Raw genomic sequence first — 17,212 nt, 5'->3', positions numbered from 1 at the left:
CCCAAAGGACGTGAACACCAGCTGAAGCATGTCAAACTGTTGGCTTGCAACCAAATACTGCCATAGGGTGTAGTCTCCCTTTCCACCTGGGTAGCAAAAAGCCACAGATGAACAGCCTGCTGGACTATTTTGTGCACCATATGTCTCTTCTGCTAGAAATCTCCTTTTAAAAAGTAAAATTTCAAAAATTATCCAATTTGGACGAAGAATGGCATCAAAAGAGCTGTGATGGTTTTAAAACACGTCCATAATTCTTTGACATTCCTCCTGTCAATAAGGAAAGTCTAATTCCTCTTGCCTTGAACATGGGTTATTCGAGTGGCTTGCTTTCCGTGAACAGAATGAGACAAGAGTGAGACACTGTATGAATTCCAAGGCTTGGTCATAAAAAAAAACTTTATAGCTTCTGAGATACTAGCTCTTGGAAGCCAGCCACCAGGCTGTGAGGAAGCATAGGCCATGTGGTGAAGCCACGTGTAGGTGCTCTGGCCACAGCCAGCATCAACTGCTAGACATGTGAGAAAGCCTTTGCAATGCCTCTAGTCCCAACCACCATCTGACGGCCAATGCGTGAAGAACTCTGAGCAGCTGAAGAACTGTCTGGCTGAGCCCAGTCAACCTCCAGAACCATGAAAGAAAACAAATAACTGTTATTCTTTTATATTGCTAAGTTTGGGATGATTTGTTATACCACAATAACCAGAACAAAAGGTTCCAACTAATTTGCCCTTTACAGCAATTCTCTATGATCTTCTCTTCCAGAAATAAACAATCCTGCTTATGCTGGGGTTAGGGGCTGGGGACACAATGGCTGCCATCAACCAGACTACCACACAGGACCAAAATGAATACAAGTGCCACATACTCTTTAGGCCTCACAGCTGCTGGATTCACTTCTTCTTGGAGGCTGAAAGAAGAGTCATGGTCTCGGTAAAAAAAAAATCTCCACGGCAGGTAAAGCTCAGTGACCACCGAGAATCCTGTGTTGGGCACTGAAAGAACACCGGGGACAGGTGCTGTCAGCACAGTCCTGATGTTGCTGCTGTCGAGGCTCTCTGACTGGAGAGGGTCCCTCTCCCACAATGCCAGCTGAAAGGGTGAACTTTTAATCCCTTGCTTGCATCTACTCTTCACCTGTAACTATAAACTTGCAGGGCTTTGAAATCCTGCCTAAATTATCTCAAGCCCCATCAGGCAAGCCTAAAATTCAGTTAGAGGAGGCTAATATGTCCAAAATAAGGAAGAAGGAAATCTCACAATCCAAAAACCAAAGGTGAAAGCAAAGCTAGCCAGACAAAAGGGACCTACACCGAGGGAGGAAAGCGTGGGCAGAGAGCTGCCGTGTGAAGCAGGGGCAGGGCCTCCCAACTTGATTCCGAAGCTACAAACAGGCCCTGGTGCTCAGGAGGCCAACAGAACCTGGAAAGGCATTTCCCACCAGACTCCTACAGCCACACATTCTCACCACACTTCGGAAGGAACCCACCGCTGAGCTGGCAATTGATTGCAACACTCTCCCTCCACTCCTCTCTGGGAAACCTCCGAGTAGGCATTACATCCACCCACGTGTCAAGCTATTTTATACAAGCAGCAATTATATCATGCTTCAAAGAAAGAAAAAAATCCTCTCTTATTTTAGAAAGTATGTAATATGAGATGGCCACAGAGTAACAAATGTGTCTGGTTTAAAAAGTGATATTGCTAACTAGTTTAGACCCCATATCCCAGGAGTCAGAGAAAGCTTTATACAATTAACCAGACACAGACGTGGCAAACCCAGGGAGAGGAAGGCATGGCTTTGGCGCCAGCTGTATGAAGGGGAGACCAGAAGATGGTAAGATCTTCTGCCTGGGTCCTGTCTCAGACTAGTGGGTTCTGGTTCTCTAGGCCTCTCATAATGCAGAGAAGCAGCCTATGGGAAAAGAATGAAAGGACTTCTGGGTTGCCATTCACCCAAATGGGCTAACGACAGTTAGCCCTATTTATGGAGTCATGCTCCACTAGCCCAACAGTAAAGGCCTTGCTTGTCTTCCAACAATTTCAACAGAAAACAAGCTTCTTCCCGTATTCACAGATATTCAGAATTGCTAAATTTGTACCAGTCATAATTACTGACTAATAAAGATTATTATTGTTCTAATAACCTTTAGGCTGCTTTCCCCTGGAGCTGAGTCTGCACTGAGTAGGATATTTTTACGTGCCAGTACGGTCTTCAAACTATCCAGGTTGCTTCCCTTTCAGATGGCTGAGACCCAACCGAGGCTCCAATACCAAGGAATGTCATCAAATTAAATCAAATAAGTAAGCTATGGGCAAATCCACACATCAACATGGACTGCAGAGCAAAGGAACAATCCATACTCCATTCCTCCGTCCTGCTTTTTGGGGCAAGCCCCTGTATTCTGGTCACACTGAAGCAGGGTGACCACACATCTTGATTTGCCCAGGGCAGGGTTCCTTTTATTTTCAAAAGCACTTTGATTTGGATGATCTCTTACAGATCACTCCCACCTAAAAGCCAATCTAAGCCAGTGGAAGAGGTAAATTACATTTTTCTTTTCTTTTTTTTTTTTTTTATTCTTATGTTAATCCCCATACATTACATCATTAGTTTTAGATGAAGTGTTCCATGATTCATTGTTTGTGCATAACACCCACTGCTCCATGCAGAATGTGCCCTCCTCAATACCCACCACCAGGCTAACCCATCCTCCCACCCTAAATTACATTTTTCTTGACTAATCCCTCAGGCACCTCAAAGGACTTCTTTTTGTTTCCACTTGTGCTCATGATTTCTTCTCCTTGAATTATCTACGCGATTCTGCCCTCTCTACCACCGGTACAAATCCTCCTTTCCCTCCACACCTCAGCTCAGAAGCCATGTCCTTCAGGAAGCTTCTCAGTATACCCTGACCGCCACAGATCTCTCCTCTCTTGGAAGTTCTAGCACACAACCTGGCACCTCCTATGGTCTTACTATTATTTTCAGGTCATTTTTTGCATGTGTAACTATACAAGTTGTAAGTTATTTAAGGGCAAAATCTGTGTCTAGTTACTTCCTTTACATCCCTTAAAATATCTAGCTCTGTGACAAGGACATAGTATCTTCTGATTTTCAAACCTGCCTAAGCAGCTGGCTCTGAGATCTAAGACTCCAGGTGCCTCCTACTGCTGGCTTCCTTCTCTCACAGCACCCTGTACTTTTCCTTTAAAGCACCTAATGCAGATTGTAATTATATATTGATTTGTATGCTTACTTGTTTAACGCCAAGGTCCAAGAGGACGAGGAATCTGTGTGTATTACTCATCACTATATACCTCAGATCTATTGGAGTGCCCGGCAGTGTTCAAAAAAGTATCTGCTGATTGGATGCGTGTCAGATGGACAGATGGGCAGAGATGGATAATGGAATAAAGAAGAAATCATCTCTCAAAGTGAACCCTCAAAGTTTTAGGGCCCAAAACATTTGAGAAACTAATTGGCTTCCACTTCTAAAAGATCATGTCACAGGCTTATTAAAACCTCCTCCTTTCCTCAAGAGGACCTGGAGAGGAATTAGGCCTGCAGTCCCATCCAGTCTAGGGTCAAAGACATTGGTGACCATCTCGTGCAGATGGTACCACATTTCTCCCTGTTATATAATTGCTGAAGTACAAAAGCCATGGTCTCAAGAAGTCAGAGGAAATGTAACAGCCCCAGTGAACAGGCTGGGAAGCGATCCAGGATCAAGCTCCCAAGAGCATTCTGTGCACCACCTCAGAGTGGTAGCTCTGAGGTGCACAGCCCCTCACAGTAGAGTCCAGCTTAACTGTCCCAAGTCCACAACATGAGATGTCACTGTACTGACAGTTATAAACTGCTGTGGCAAGCCTGGGCTGTGGGCTCCCACTGTTTTTGCAGTGACATCAATATATACTAGAAAATGCTGAGGAAGAGAAAGAAAATCAGCATAATTTTGGAACCCTAGGCTGCCTGCTAATTAACTGAAAAGCCTGACATTTATACAATGCTTTAGAATTTAAAAACACCTTCATATTTCCACTCTCATTTAATCCTTACAACATTCCCATGAAGAAGATAAAATATTATCATCTCCGTTCTAGCATGGAAATCTGGAATCAGAGAGGAACAACCAGCAAGTCACATCTTCTGACCCCTTGCTCTCTTCTCTGTACACCTTCACGTGAACTGTACCTTTCCAGTTCTTAAAGCAGACTTTTTTCTTTCTCAGCATATGGTCATGAAAAGCATGCCCATTTATGGGAAACAAGTAAAATTTACGGGAAGTGGAAAACCTCCGAAGGCATTCTCCACTAACCTCCCTCCCTCCGCTGCGCTAGGGGCGTGCGGAGTGGGCGGAGGGGAAATGAAGCAGCAGCAGGGACCGACAGGACAAACAGGACATACGATGAGGTAAGTTTAGGGTCCGTCGCTCCAGCAAGTTCTGCTCAAACCTGCAAAAGCTTCTGCTCAGGGACCAGCCCTGCTACAGAAAGCAATCCACAACACTTTTGATACAGCAAAGGAGAATGTTAAATACGTAGATACAGGCCACTGTGAAAGTCGTGGGGTTCCGGGTAAATTTTGGCCTGATCTTCCTGACACCCTGCATCTCGTGAGTCTATCCCTCCTCTGCAGTTGAGTTCACTCCCTCGCTGCCTCTCATCTAGCCAACCAGAATCGTCTCCTAACTTGTTTCTATGCTTCCAACTTTCCCTCCTTCCAGTCCACCTCCTAACACAATCACCAATGCAATCCTCAGATGTCACCTCCTCTTGGCATCTTCCTTGGCCTCTCCCACCTAGCCTTTTTGGAATTGCCCCATCTCTCCTATGCTTGGATAGCACCTCCCCAAGGTGGGGTTTCTCCCCAGGTTTACCATAAACTCCCCTAGGCAGCAGTCTTGTCGGCACACAGTGTAAAATCTTAAATGTAGAAGATATTCAGTAAATGTTGATCAAGTTGAGCCCATTATGCTTTATTTCTGGCCTGAACATCTAGCTTGTTAGGGAAGCAGAAGGCTCAGTGGGCAACAGCAAGCAGCATCTCTGGAAATGATGGCTGGGACTGAACACCGAGGAGCCACCACACTTGTATGGCTGTACAAGGTTCTCCAGCCACCCTCTGCTCACCACAAGGCAGGTGGGAAGGTGACCAACACCTTCCACTCTTTCTTCAAGAGATTTCAAATTCTCACACGGGAACTATACGAGCATGCTTTTTTGCCTTGTCCCAAAGGCTCTCCGTTTATGTGCACCAGCTGCAGTTCTAGGAGGCCACCAAAAGGGGAAATGGGTAGATGGGTGGCCCTTCTCATTTCAACCCTTCAAAACCAAAGGGGAAAAAAAGTCACCTGAAAATTACCCCCTTGCCCCATTTGCTATTAACAGAGTTCATTCTGTAGCCAATGTACTGCTGGTCAGTATTTGTGAACCATTCAGTTTCCCTTTGCTAACAGGAAGGTTGCTCGGGATCTGCTGTCCTCTCAGAGCTGGAGATCTTCCCAGGGCCAGATCTCATGTTGTCACAGTTTTCTCAATCAAAACAGAAGGCCCAATAGCAACCTAGCCCAAGTACTACATCAAATAACAATAACTAAGAACATGTATGATGCAGAGAGCTTCACAACATTACTGCTGCTTCTCCCTCCAGCTCTGTCCTATTACTGGCCCAATCTGACCATGTATGAATATCAATCCACCATCCCACCACCTCTCATGGCCCTCTACTCCCTCAGCGCCCCCGCCCCTCCTCACCCAACTTACGGCCACGACCACTCTCTGCCATAAACTCAACTCCCTTACCCCCTTCATGCTTTGTTGAACTTTTTGGCCTAAACCCAACCCTGCACACAAAAATGGGTGCATAAATGTGCACAGCATTATTCACAATAGCCAAAAAGTAAAACTAACCCAAGTATCCATCAACTGGGGAAGAGGTAAACAAAATGCTTATATCCATATAATGGAATAGTATTCAACAACAAACACCGACTGATACATGCTATAACATGAATGAATCTCCAAAACATGCAAAGTGAACGAAACCAGATACAGAACCTCACATATTATATAATTCCATTTATATACATACAACTTGGTAAATTTACTAAAAATTATTGAATTGTACACCTAAAATGGGTGGATTTTACGGTATGTAAATTATACTTCTACAAATATGTTTTAAAAAATATAAAAACAACAACAACAGGGCTATCTCTACAGCTCCTTTTGTCTCCTACTCTCCTCAATTATTTCCCTCTCCTCAAATCTCCAACATCTCATCCCCATATAGTCCCTTCTCATCTGATAATCCTACTTCCTGCTTCACCGAGAAAACAGAGGCCATCAGAGGAGAACCTCCAGACTCCTATTATCACACCAGCCTGCTGCCAGTTCCTACTCTGCTCTATCTAGCAGGTATGTGTGGCTATTTAAGATTAAATAAAATTAAAAATTCAGTTCCTCATGCAGAGTAGTCACATTTCAAATGCTTAATAGCTACATGCAGCTTGTGGCTCCTATATTGGACAGTGTAGATACAGAACCTCTTCATCACTGCAGAGAGAGGATCTATCTACTGCCCACCTATCCAAAACATCTCCTCTACTTACAGGTATGTTTCCTCTCACCCACCTCAAGGGCACTGCTCCAGCAATTCCTTCCTTTCTCCTACATGATCAATTTTCAGCTAAGAGATCATTTCCATCAGCATACAAACGTGATTGTTATTGAAATAGACAATAGATAATGGCATTCTCAACAGAAACAAGAAATAACGAATATGTGACATGATAAAGGTGTTAGCTGATGCAACTGTCATAATCATACGGCAATACATGAATGTATCAAACCAACATGTGTACACTTTAAACTTACAAAACGTACACGGTAATTTTTTTAAAAAAAAGATAATGGTAATGATTGCACCACACTGTAAATATAATTAATGCCACTGAATTATACACTTAAAATAGTTAAAATGGCAATTCTTTTTTTTTTTTTTTTAAAGATTTAATTTATTTGACAGAGAGAGAGAGAGCGCACAAGCAGGGGGAGCAGGAGAGAGAGAAGCAGACTCTCCACCGAGCAGGGAGCCCAACATGGGGCTCAATCCCAGGACCCTGGGATCACCACCCAAGCCGAAGGCAGATGCTCAACTGACTGAACCACCCAGGCGCCCCTAAAATGGCAAATTCTGTGTTTATATATATATAAATACATATACACATACACATACATGTATATTGTATATATACTATCACAATTTTAAAAAGATTTAAAGGATAAAATCTTCTCTCATCATCACTTTCCCTACAGTACCCACTACCAGCGACGGCCGTTTCTCTGCTTCCCTTCAGAGCAGAACTCTTCAGAAGACTTCTCTATGTTCACCATCTCCAATTCTGCTTTTGCTCTCATCCCCCTCATCTCTCAAGTCACCATGCCCCTACCACTCCACCAAAATTGCTTTTATTGGCTGCCTAACCCAATTGGACTTTTATTTTTTATGGACAACTTTATTCAACTTTATCAGCAGCTTCTGAGCACTCCCTCCTCCTAAAAACATCTTCTTCCCTGTTTCTGAGTCCCAGACCTGCCTCTCAGGACCTGGTCCTCTACCTTTTGCTTTCTGTCTGGACTCTGCCCACCAGGCATCCCTGGACCTCTACCCACAAATCACCTGACTCTTCCAACTCAACCCCCATTACTCCTTCACCTGAATGTCCTAACTCCTCTCTTGTCATCAGTTCTTAGGCCCTTCTGAAGAGCCAGACAAGCCCTGGTCTCTTTGGTCCCTCTATTTAAGATCGAGTAAGGCCTGTTCCTTCCTTGACTGAAGCTTGATCCTAAAAATAATGGATATGCGGGTGCCTGGGTGGCTCAGTCGTTAAGCATCTGCCTTTAGCTCCGATCATGATCCCCGGGTCCTGGGATCAAGTCCCACGTCGGGCTCCCTGCTCAGCAGGAAGCCTGCTTCTGCCTCTCCCACTCCCCCTGCTTGTGTTCCCTCTCTCGCTCTCTCTGTTGAAAAATAAATAAAATCTTTAAAAAATAATAATAATAATGGATATGAACTTCTAGCTCTTTAAAGGACATAGTCAATCTTCGTTAACAGTGTTACAATACTCTCAGTAAGACAACTGAAGTTGATTGCCAAAGGTAATCCATGTCACACATTTATTTGCATTGTCTTCAGTGGATCTGTTTTAGTTAGATTCTTTTATTTGGACGATACCCGAATAAACTTTGCATTTAGTGCCTAGAAAAAGAGAGCCCTCTTTTAGATTTCTCAGGAAACTGGACAAGAATAGAAGATGTGTTTGGGCCCAAATAAAAATAAAAGGAAATGATGGCTATTACAGTCAGCCCAGGACTGGAAGTTATTCAATCAAGATTCTAATTTTCACCCTTACTAGTCCTAGTACATCTCTAGCCACATACCTAGAAGCATCAAGGAATGGTCTGTAGGCCAAGCTGATCCATTCTTCTCTATTTGATGAATATTTCGGCTCCCGGGGTGTTTCTCTCATGGTGTCCAAATCCACTAAATAATGGCATTTACTGATGTCAATCTGCAATGGAGAAAGGCCAGCCCTTCATTAGTAACTGCAAAGGTCTTTTCAGGATAAGGAACATCAATTACAATCCTAAAAATTCCCACAGGGTTTCAGAAACACAAACCTCCAAGTCCTTGGACAGTATTACCTGTGCTCTTTCCCTTCAGGTAAGAGTGCTGGGTTCTGGGGAATTGTTCAGGCTCCTGGTTGCAGGGGTGAGACATGCACCCACCTAGCCAAATATGTATGTAAGCTTTGGGAGTTCTGACCCTAGTTTGGGTATTGGGTTCCTCTGGCCTCACAGACACTTCTGAAGCTAGCATGAGTCCACAGCCTACTGAAAAAAACACTCTTCTTCTACTATCATTCCCTTCCAATCTACCACTTATCTCAGAGATTAAAAGGCCATCACCTAAACACATGCTAATGTGTGAGGAAGCCCCATCTCTGCGGACAGAGCCATGTGAGGTCACCCTACACCTCAGAAGTGGTACAGCACTATCACGGATCATCATCTCTTTCAACAATTCAAGAGAAATAACAGAGACATGGGAACTGCCATTGCAGCAAAAGATCAGTAAAACTGAGATATCAGAACTGTGAGAGTGGAGAAGGTTACAAAAAATATGTAGCAACTATTAGCAAAACTGTAGTCATCCAGTTGCTTACAACATGGATACATCACAGCACCATAGCTAATTATAAGAGAATACTAATACATTTCATTTAAACCTATATCAGTACTGTGCTTCTCACAAAATTGATTAATTCAATGGAACATGCTACAAAATCTGAAGGCTGCCACTGCTGTTAAATAGTTCCTTTCCAACTAAAAAAATTTATAGTCCTAACCAAAATCACAAGTATATGACAGAGCCAGATCTGGACCCAAGTCAGTGTGACTTCAAAAGTCATATCAAGACTGCCCCAAATGACTGAATCAGAGGGAAAGTGCTCTCAGGAGCTCAACTAAATGTTTTTTACAAATTAAAACCAATGAAGAGTCCTCTTAGAATGCCAGGTATCAGCCAAGATACAGGCCATTGGAAACATGAATAGGTCTACAGCAAATCTCGTATTAATGGTAAAGGGTTGAAAGCTTTTCCCTTGGGATCAGGAATCAGTCAAGACTTATCACTACTCTATTCAACACTGTACTAGAGATTCCAGTCACCAGGGTAAGGTATACCAGAGAAAGAAATGAGAGAAGAAACGGAAAGAGATAATAAAACTCATTCATCACAATGATATGATTGGTATATATAAAATCTGGTTGCCTAATAAATTCTTGGAATTCAGAGAGTTTATCAAACTTTAGATTTATAGGATGTAAAAATCAATGTCATATATTCCTATAGAACAACAGACAATATAGAAAATGTTTTTAAATTATGTATTTTCAAATTATATTATAAAAATATAATTCACGAGAATTTGAAAATGTATGCCTTGGAATAAATCTAACAAAAATATGGGAAAGTCCTCTATAAAAAATTACGGAATTTTATTGACAAATGTTTGCCAACTGATCAATTTATAATGTGGTATATTCATATAATTAAAATGTGGTAAATACATGCAATGAAATATTATTCAATCTTTTTTTTTTTTTAAGATTTTATTTATTTATTTGAGAGAGAGAGAATGAGAGAGAGCACATGAGAGGGGGGAGGGTCAGAGGGAGAAGCAGACTCCCTGCCGAGCAGGGAGCCCGACGTGGGACTCGATCCCGGGACTCCAGGATCATGACCTGAGCCGAAGGCAGTCGCTTAACCAACTGAGCCACCCAGGCGCCCCGAAATATTATTCAATCTTAAAAAGGATACATTGCGTAACATGGATGAACCTTGAAAACATGATGCCAAGTGAAAGAAGCCAGCCACAAAAGACCACATGTGATGTGACTCCATTTACATGAAATGTCCAGAACAGAGAAATCCATTGAGACAGAAAGCAGATTAGTGGTTGCTAAGGACTGGGGAAGTGACTGCTTAATGGGTATGGGGTTTTCCTGGGGTGAGGGATGAGAGGTGGGGGGAAGATGAAAATGTTCTGAAATTAGATGGTGGTTATGGCCTCACAACAGTATGAATGTACTAAACACCACTGAATAGTGCACTTTAAAATCATTGCTTACCCTAAGATCCAGCAACTCCATTTCTAGGTATGTACCCAAAAGAATTGAAAGCAGGGACTCAAAACAGGTATTTATATCCCAATGTTCACAGCGGCATTATTCACAATAGACAAAAGGTAAAAATAACCCCAAAGTCCATCATGGAAGAATGGATTAAAAAACTATCTAATGAGTACCAACTTTCAGTCTGAGATTATTAAAAAGGTCTAAAGATAGAGTGGAGGTGATTATATAACACTGGGAATATGTTTAATGCCACTGAATTGTATCCTCAAAATGGTTAAAGTGGTAAATTTTGTCACGATAAAAATTTGTTGAAATGATGAATTTTAATCTCAAAAAAATTTGACAATATAGTATTAAATGGAGAGCTAAACCTTATTCCTAATCAATCACTGTTATAAAGATGTAAAGCCTAAATAAGTTGATCAATATAGTAAATGTAATCTCAAAAATACCATCAGATTTTTTTGATGAAACTTGATAAACTCATTCCAAAATGTATATGGAAATGTACAAGGACAAGGACAGCCAAAGTACCATTAGGAAAGAAAAGCAAGGTGGTGGGCTTACTTGCTATAAATTTAGAGTAATTAAGACAAGAGGTGTTTAGTGCAGAAATAGACTGAGAGACTAACGAAGGGAATAGAACCTAGAATGGATGCAGGCAACATGGACCCTGATTTATGACAGAGTGACACCTCAGGTCAGTGGGGAAAGGATGGGCTCTTCACTGACTGGTGCTGAAACAACTGGGTATCCACTGAGGGTAAAATTAAACCTCAACCTCACTCCACTCACAAAAACCAACTTCAGATGGATTACAGAACTAAATGAAAAAGGCAAAATTACAAAGCTCTTGGAAGATAACATTGGAGAAGATCTTCAAGATCTTACAGAAGTCTTTTTAGACAAGACACAAAAAGTATTAACTACAAAAGAAAGGATAAATTTGACTACATTAAAATATCTATTCATCAAAGACACCCTTATGAGAGCGAAGAGACGAGCCACAGAATGGCAGAAGAAATATGTAACACATTTAACCATCAAGGATTCATATCTAGAATATATAAATAATACCTTCTAGTCAGCAAGAAAAAGACAGACCACCCAATAGAAAAATGGGCAAATGACTTTACTTCATAAGAAGAAATCTAAATGGCCAAAAACAAATGAACAAGTGTTCAACCTCATTAGTAATCAAGGAAATGCAAACAAAATCACAATGAAAAAACTTACAATACCAAGTGTTGGCCAGAATGTAGAGCAACTCTATTCATTGCTGAGAGGAGATTAGATTGGTACACGATTTTTAGAAAATTATTTCACACAATCTACAAAAATTGAACATATAACATTTGCTATGATCCAACATTTGTACCCCCAGGTTTTAGACCGAACCATATGAAATAATTAATATTTCACTATTTAATCCACAAAATTGGTAATTTCACTGTGGTGCAAGCTAATATATATCCAACAGAAATACACGCGCCAAAAGACAATTCAAGAATGTTCAATGCTTTATTTGCAGTTGGCCCAGACTGGAAACAAGCAAACATCCATCAACGGTAAAATAATACACTGTGGTATAGTCATTCACACAAGGATATACTATACAGTAACAAAAGAGAACAAACTACGGCTATCTGCAACAACATACGCGATTATTACTAACAAAGTGTTGAGGGAAAAGATCAAGACCCCTCCAAAAAAATACAGTATGATTCCATGTACATGAAAGTTCTAAAACAGTCAAAACTAATTTAAATCGTTTAGGAATGCATATAAAAGTGGTAAATCTAAAGAGAAAAGCAGGTAAATTATTACCATAAAAAGTCAGTTGAGTTCCCCTGAAGAAGGGAGTAGGTAGTGATCAAAAGGAGTTGCTGCGGGAGTTCTGGTTGGGAGCAATGCTCTAGTATTTGACCTTGGTGATGCTTACACAGGTACCTGGCTCTAATATTGTTGATTACTATACACTTGCGTTTTGTGCACATTTAAGCTTATGGGTTATACACAACTGAAGATTTAAAAAAAAAGTACCTTTAAGAACAACTTGTTCATTTCTAGCCTGCAGTAAACTCTGTCCTTCCCCCCACCTCTAACTCACAGTACTGTTCCCATTCTCTCCTCGCATTATTTATATGTAAAAGAGTCTCACATCTGTCTCTACATATGGGCTATTCCTCCAGGGGAGAGAAGGCACACTGGGAATTGACGTCAGACCCAATTCCATTCCACATAACTCCAAAAATGATTCTTTGCATAAACACTTCAGGAAGCAGACTTTCTGGTCTCAACACCCACTCTGTAGCTCCCAAGGATTTTAAAAACATGAAACAAGTTTTTAAAAGCTTTGCAAGCACCATGCCTCTGTAGTCAAATAGAAGCAGCCAGGGGCAGAGACTCCCACGGTCTCATGCCAAGACCTCCTTCGGTTAGGTGGCCTCCATATGACATTTCAATACTTGATCTCTGCCTGGCCTTTTGTGGCCAGGCATACCACAGGTCTGATTATCTAGATTTGGTTCTGGATACACAGTCTCCCAAAAATCTGGGTAGTAACTAATACCCAACTAAACCAGTTAGCTTTTGGCTCCATTCATCACACTATCCATATACAAATTCCATTTAAAGTTTTTAGGAAGATACCATAGCAAAATCATATTAATTGAGTTAACAGTCCATTAAAAAATATGTAACCTCTTCATCCTTTTTGGGAAGCAGGTGCTGAATTTTTTTTTTTTTTTTCCAGGAAGCAGTTAATGAACAACTAAAACACACAAGGACAAAGGCACCCAGCAGAAAATGGTTAGGTATGACCAAGGGCAGGTTCTTTTTTTTTTTTTCTTTTTTTGGTTAAGATTTTACTTATTTGAGAGAGAGAGCACGCACAAGCTGGAAGGAGAGGCAGGAGAGCGAGAAACAGACTCCCGTTGAGCAGGGAGCCCAAAGCAGGGCTCAATCCCAGGACCCTGGGATCATGACCTGAGCTGAAGGCAGACACTTAACCGACTGAGCCACCCAGGCGCCCCAAGGGCAGGTTCTTTTTTAGAGAAGAAATTAGATATTTAGAGAAAAGGAGCCCCAACAATCAACAAAATAAAAAGGCAACTTATGGAATGGAAAAAAAAATACTTGCAAACCATGTAACTGATAAGGAGGTAACACCCAAAACATACTAGGAACTCATACAACTCAACAGCAAAAAACCAAATTATCTGATTTTAAATGGGCCAAAGACCTGAATAGACACTTTTCCAAAGAAGATATATGAATGGACAACAGGTACATGAAAAGGTGCTCAATGTCACCAATCATTAGGGAAATGCAAATCAAAACCATAATGAGATACCACCCCACCTCACATCTGTTATAATGGCTATTATCAAAAAGACAAGCGATAGCACATATAAAATACAAAGAGTATTGGCCAGGATGTGGAGAAAAAAGAATCCTTGTGTACTGTTAGTGGGAATGTAAATTGGTACAGCCATTATGGAAAACAGTAAGGAGGTTCCTCAAAAACTTAAAAAGAGAATTACCATATGATCCAGCAATCCCACTTTTGAGTATATATCTGAAGGAAATGATGTCACTATCTTGAAGAGACATCTACACCCCCATGTTCATCACAGCATTATCCACAATAGCTAAGACATGGAAACAACCTAAGTGTCCGTCAATGGATGAAATGTGCTATGTATGTAACACACGCACATGCGCACACACACACACACACACGGATACTATTCAGCCATAAAAAGAAGAAAACCCTGCTATGTGTGACAACATGGATTAATCTTGAGGGCATTATGCTAAGCGAAGTAAGTTCAACAGAGAAAGACAAATAGTATATGATCTCTCTTAATGTGGAATCTAAAAAAGTTGAACTCACAGAAACAGATGTAATGGTGGTTACCAGGGGCTGGGGGAAGTGGAGAGAGGTTAAAGGGTACAAATTTCAGTTACAGGATGATTAAGTTCAGAGGATCTCAAGTACAGCATAATAACATCATTAACAATATGGTGTTGTAGGGGCAGCTGGGTGGCTCAGTCGGTTAAGCGTCCAACTCTTGATTTCGGCTCAGGCTTGTGAGATCGAGCCCTGTGTTGGGCTCCACACTCAGCAGGGAGTCTGCTTGAGATTTTCTCCCTCTCCCCCCACCCCACCAGGCTCACTCTCTCTCTAAAAAAAAAAAAAAAAAAGAAAAGAAAGAAAAAAAAAGCCAATACAGTGTTGTACATTTGAAACCTAAGAGAGATCTTAAATGTTCTCAACATTAAAAAAAAAAAAAGGGTAACTTCTTGTTCTGTGAGGTGATAGATGTGTTAACTCACCCAACTGTGGTAATCACTGTATAATATACACATTCATCAAATCACCATGTTGTATACCTTAAACCTACACAATGTTATGTGTCAATTTTATCTTGGTAAAGCTAGAAAAAAAATTTATTTAAACAATTAGAAGAGGAACTCTTCCATCAGAGGCCTAGATTCAGGTCTGGGCTCCACCACAAACTAGATGGGTGACCCATACTGATTTATGTTTTTTATACTTCAATTTCTTCTGTAAAGTAAGAATAATACCATTTACCTCAGAGAGTTATAATGAGGATTAAATGAGAGGATTCATTTGAATAAAACCTGTAAACTATAAAGGACTACACAAATCGCTGTAACATTAGAAGGAATCCTTGATTAAGTCCATGAAATGTGAGAACCTGACAGGAAAGAACCCTAAAGCATTAGGGCCCATTAAAATGAATTGTTCTTGTTTTCAATTGAGATCAGTGTTTACTGTCAATTCAAGCTATGCCCAACATGTAGGACAAGAGGGTTACAATATTAACTACTCACAGTTAGCAGCATCCACTAAATGACACTAAAATGAATCTTCTGGGCATCATTAAAGCCTTTATTAAGTACCTATTTGGTGAATTCTAAACTAGAGTATACAAAATTCTTGTGGACAGGTCCCCATTACTAAACTTATAATTGAGGTCAGGAAATGACATTAGCACATATAAAATACAAAGAGTAAGTATTATAAGAACAATCAGTTCAGAGAGGAAGAAATCACTGGGGGCTGCTGTGGTTGAAAAAATTTCCTGGAGATGGTGGTAAAAGAAAGAACAGAGTAAAAAGGCAGAAATGAGCATGGTTTAAGGGGAAACAGGAGAAATATCTGCTTGTCCCAAGAGGTGTGTGCTGAGAAAAGTGAAGAGAGAATCTGAGGGCTGATAATGGAGAACCCAAATTAAGAGAATCTGGATTCTGTGTATCAGGAATCTACTCTAGGGGGCGCCTGGGTGGCTCAGTTGGTGGGCGACTGCCTTTGGCTCAGGTAGTGACCCTGGAGTCCAGGGATCCAGTCCTGGGATCGAGTCCCGCATCCAGCTCCCTGCTCAGCAGGGAGTCTGCTTCTCCCTCTGACGCTTCCCCCTCTCATGTGCTCTCTCTCTCTCTCTCATTCTTTCTTTCTCAAATAAATAATCTTAAAAAAAAAAAAAAAAAAAAAAAGGAATCTACTCTAGGCTTTTCAGCCAAAAAATGGGTCTCAGAAAAAGAGAGACGCATGCTGGCTCTGCGGGTTGGGGGGATGGGGCACATGGTAGTACTGGAGGGAAAGCCTGGAAACAAGCACTCCCCTCACTAAGGAATGTCCAGCTGTGTGTGAAGGCACCCTGAAGTTCTGTGCAGGGGGAAAGAGAAAAGAAAGGGTAAGTCTCAGGCCTATTTCAGAGGAAATCAGTGATACCAAGGCTTCTAACCCAATGAACGGGAGAAAGGAGAGGGCCGCAAATGAAGAATCAGTTTGGGTGAGATTGAGAAAAGATGCTATCTTGCATTTTACACCAAGGAACTGAAAGAAGGTCCCCACCGAGATTTAATGGCTGTTTTCTATTCCTACTGCCTGCAACACTTCCTACTCCCACCTCATAAATCCCCCATTGTCTTTCAGATCCCAGACAAAAATTATTTCCTTAGGACAGGTCTCCAAATTGTGTGCTCTCATAGCAACCACTACTTCTCCATTAAAACACTCCACAATTCGGGGCGCCTGGGTGACTCAGTCAGTTGGGCAACTGACTTTTGATTTCGGCTCAGGTCATGATCTTGGGGTCATGGGACTGAGCCCTGAATTGGGCTCTGTGTTCAGCGGGGAGTCTCCTAGGGATCCTCTCCCTCTCCCTCTGCTCCTCCCCCACTTGCACCCTCTCTCTCTCTAAAATAAAATCTTGAGAAAAAAAACCACTCCATAATTATAATCTGTGAATTAATTAGGAAGCTAGTAAATTTTCTGGAAGCTGGAGCTGTGTCTACCTCATTCCTTCATGCATTCCAAAACCAAGCCTAGTACAAAGTGCACAGGAGGTGCCAAGACATATTGAACGAATGTGCACAAGAGTACATGAAAAAAGTTGAAACTAAGAGGAGGGAGAAAAAGGTGAAAGGGTAGGGAAGAGGACAGAAGAGAGGAGCAGAAGTGTGGGAGGACGCC

The 17,212-nt window shown here is 41.4% G+C and overlaps 1 protein-coding gene across 5 annotated transcripts in view; it reads right to left on the bottom strand.

The window, feature by feature from the left end:
• The window catches only part of ALG9 (ALG9 alpha-1,2-mannosyltransferase), an 89,217-nt gene that overhangs the window by 14,554 nt on the left and 57,451 nt on the right, over positions 1–17,212 (bottom strand). For all 5 annotated transcript variants that reach the window (XM_045895066.3, XM_045895065.3, XM_064577444.1 and 2 more), the window contains one exon: positions 8,446–8,576. In XM_045895066.3, coding sequence (XP_045751022.1) covers positions 8,446–8,576 — 131 coding nt within the window. The remainder of the gene's footprint in view (positions 1–8,445; positions 8,577–17,212) is intronic.

This window comes from Mirounga angustirostris, unplaced genomic scaffold (assembly GCF_029215605.1).
Source record: "Mirounga angustirostris isolate CCGP_5_RB_7025 unplaced genomic scaffold, mMirAng1.0.hap1 SCAF_13, whole genome shotgun sequence".
In the NCBI taxonomy this organism is placed as follows: Eukaryota; Metazoa; Chordata; class Mammalia; order Carnivora; family Phocidae; genus Mirounga; species Mirounga angustirostris.
Note: the sequence above shows the minus strand (reverse complement) of the source record. Positions and strands in the feature narration are given on the sequence as shown.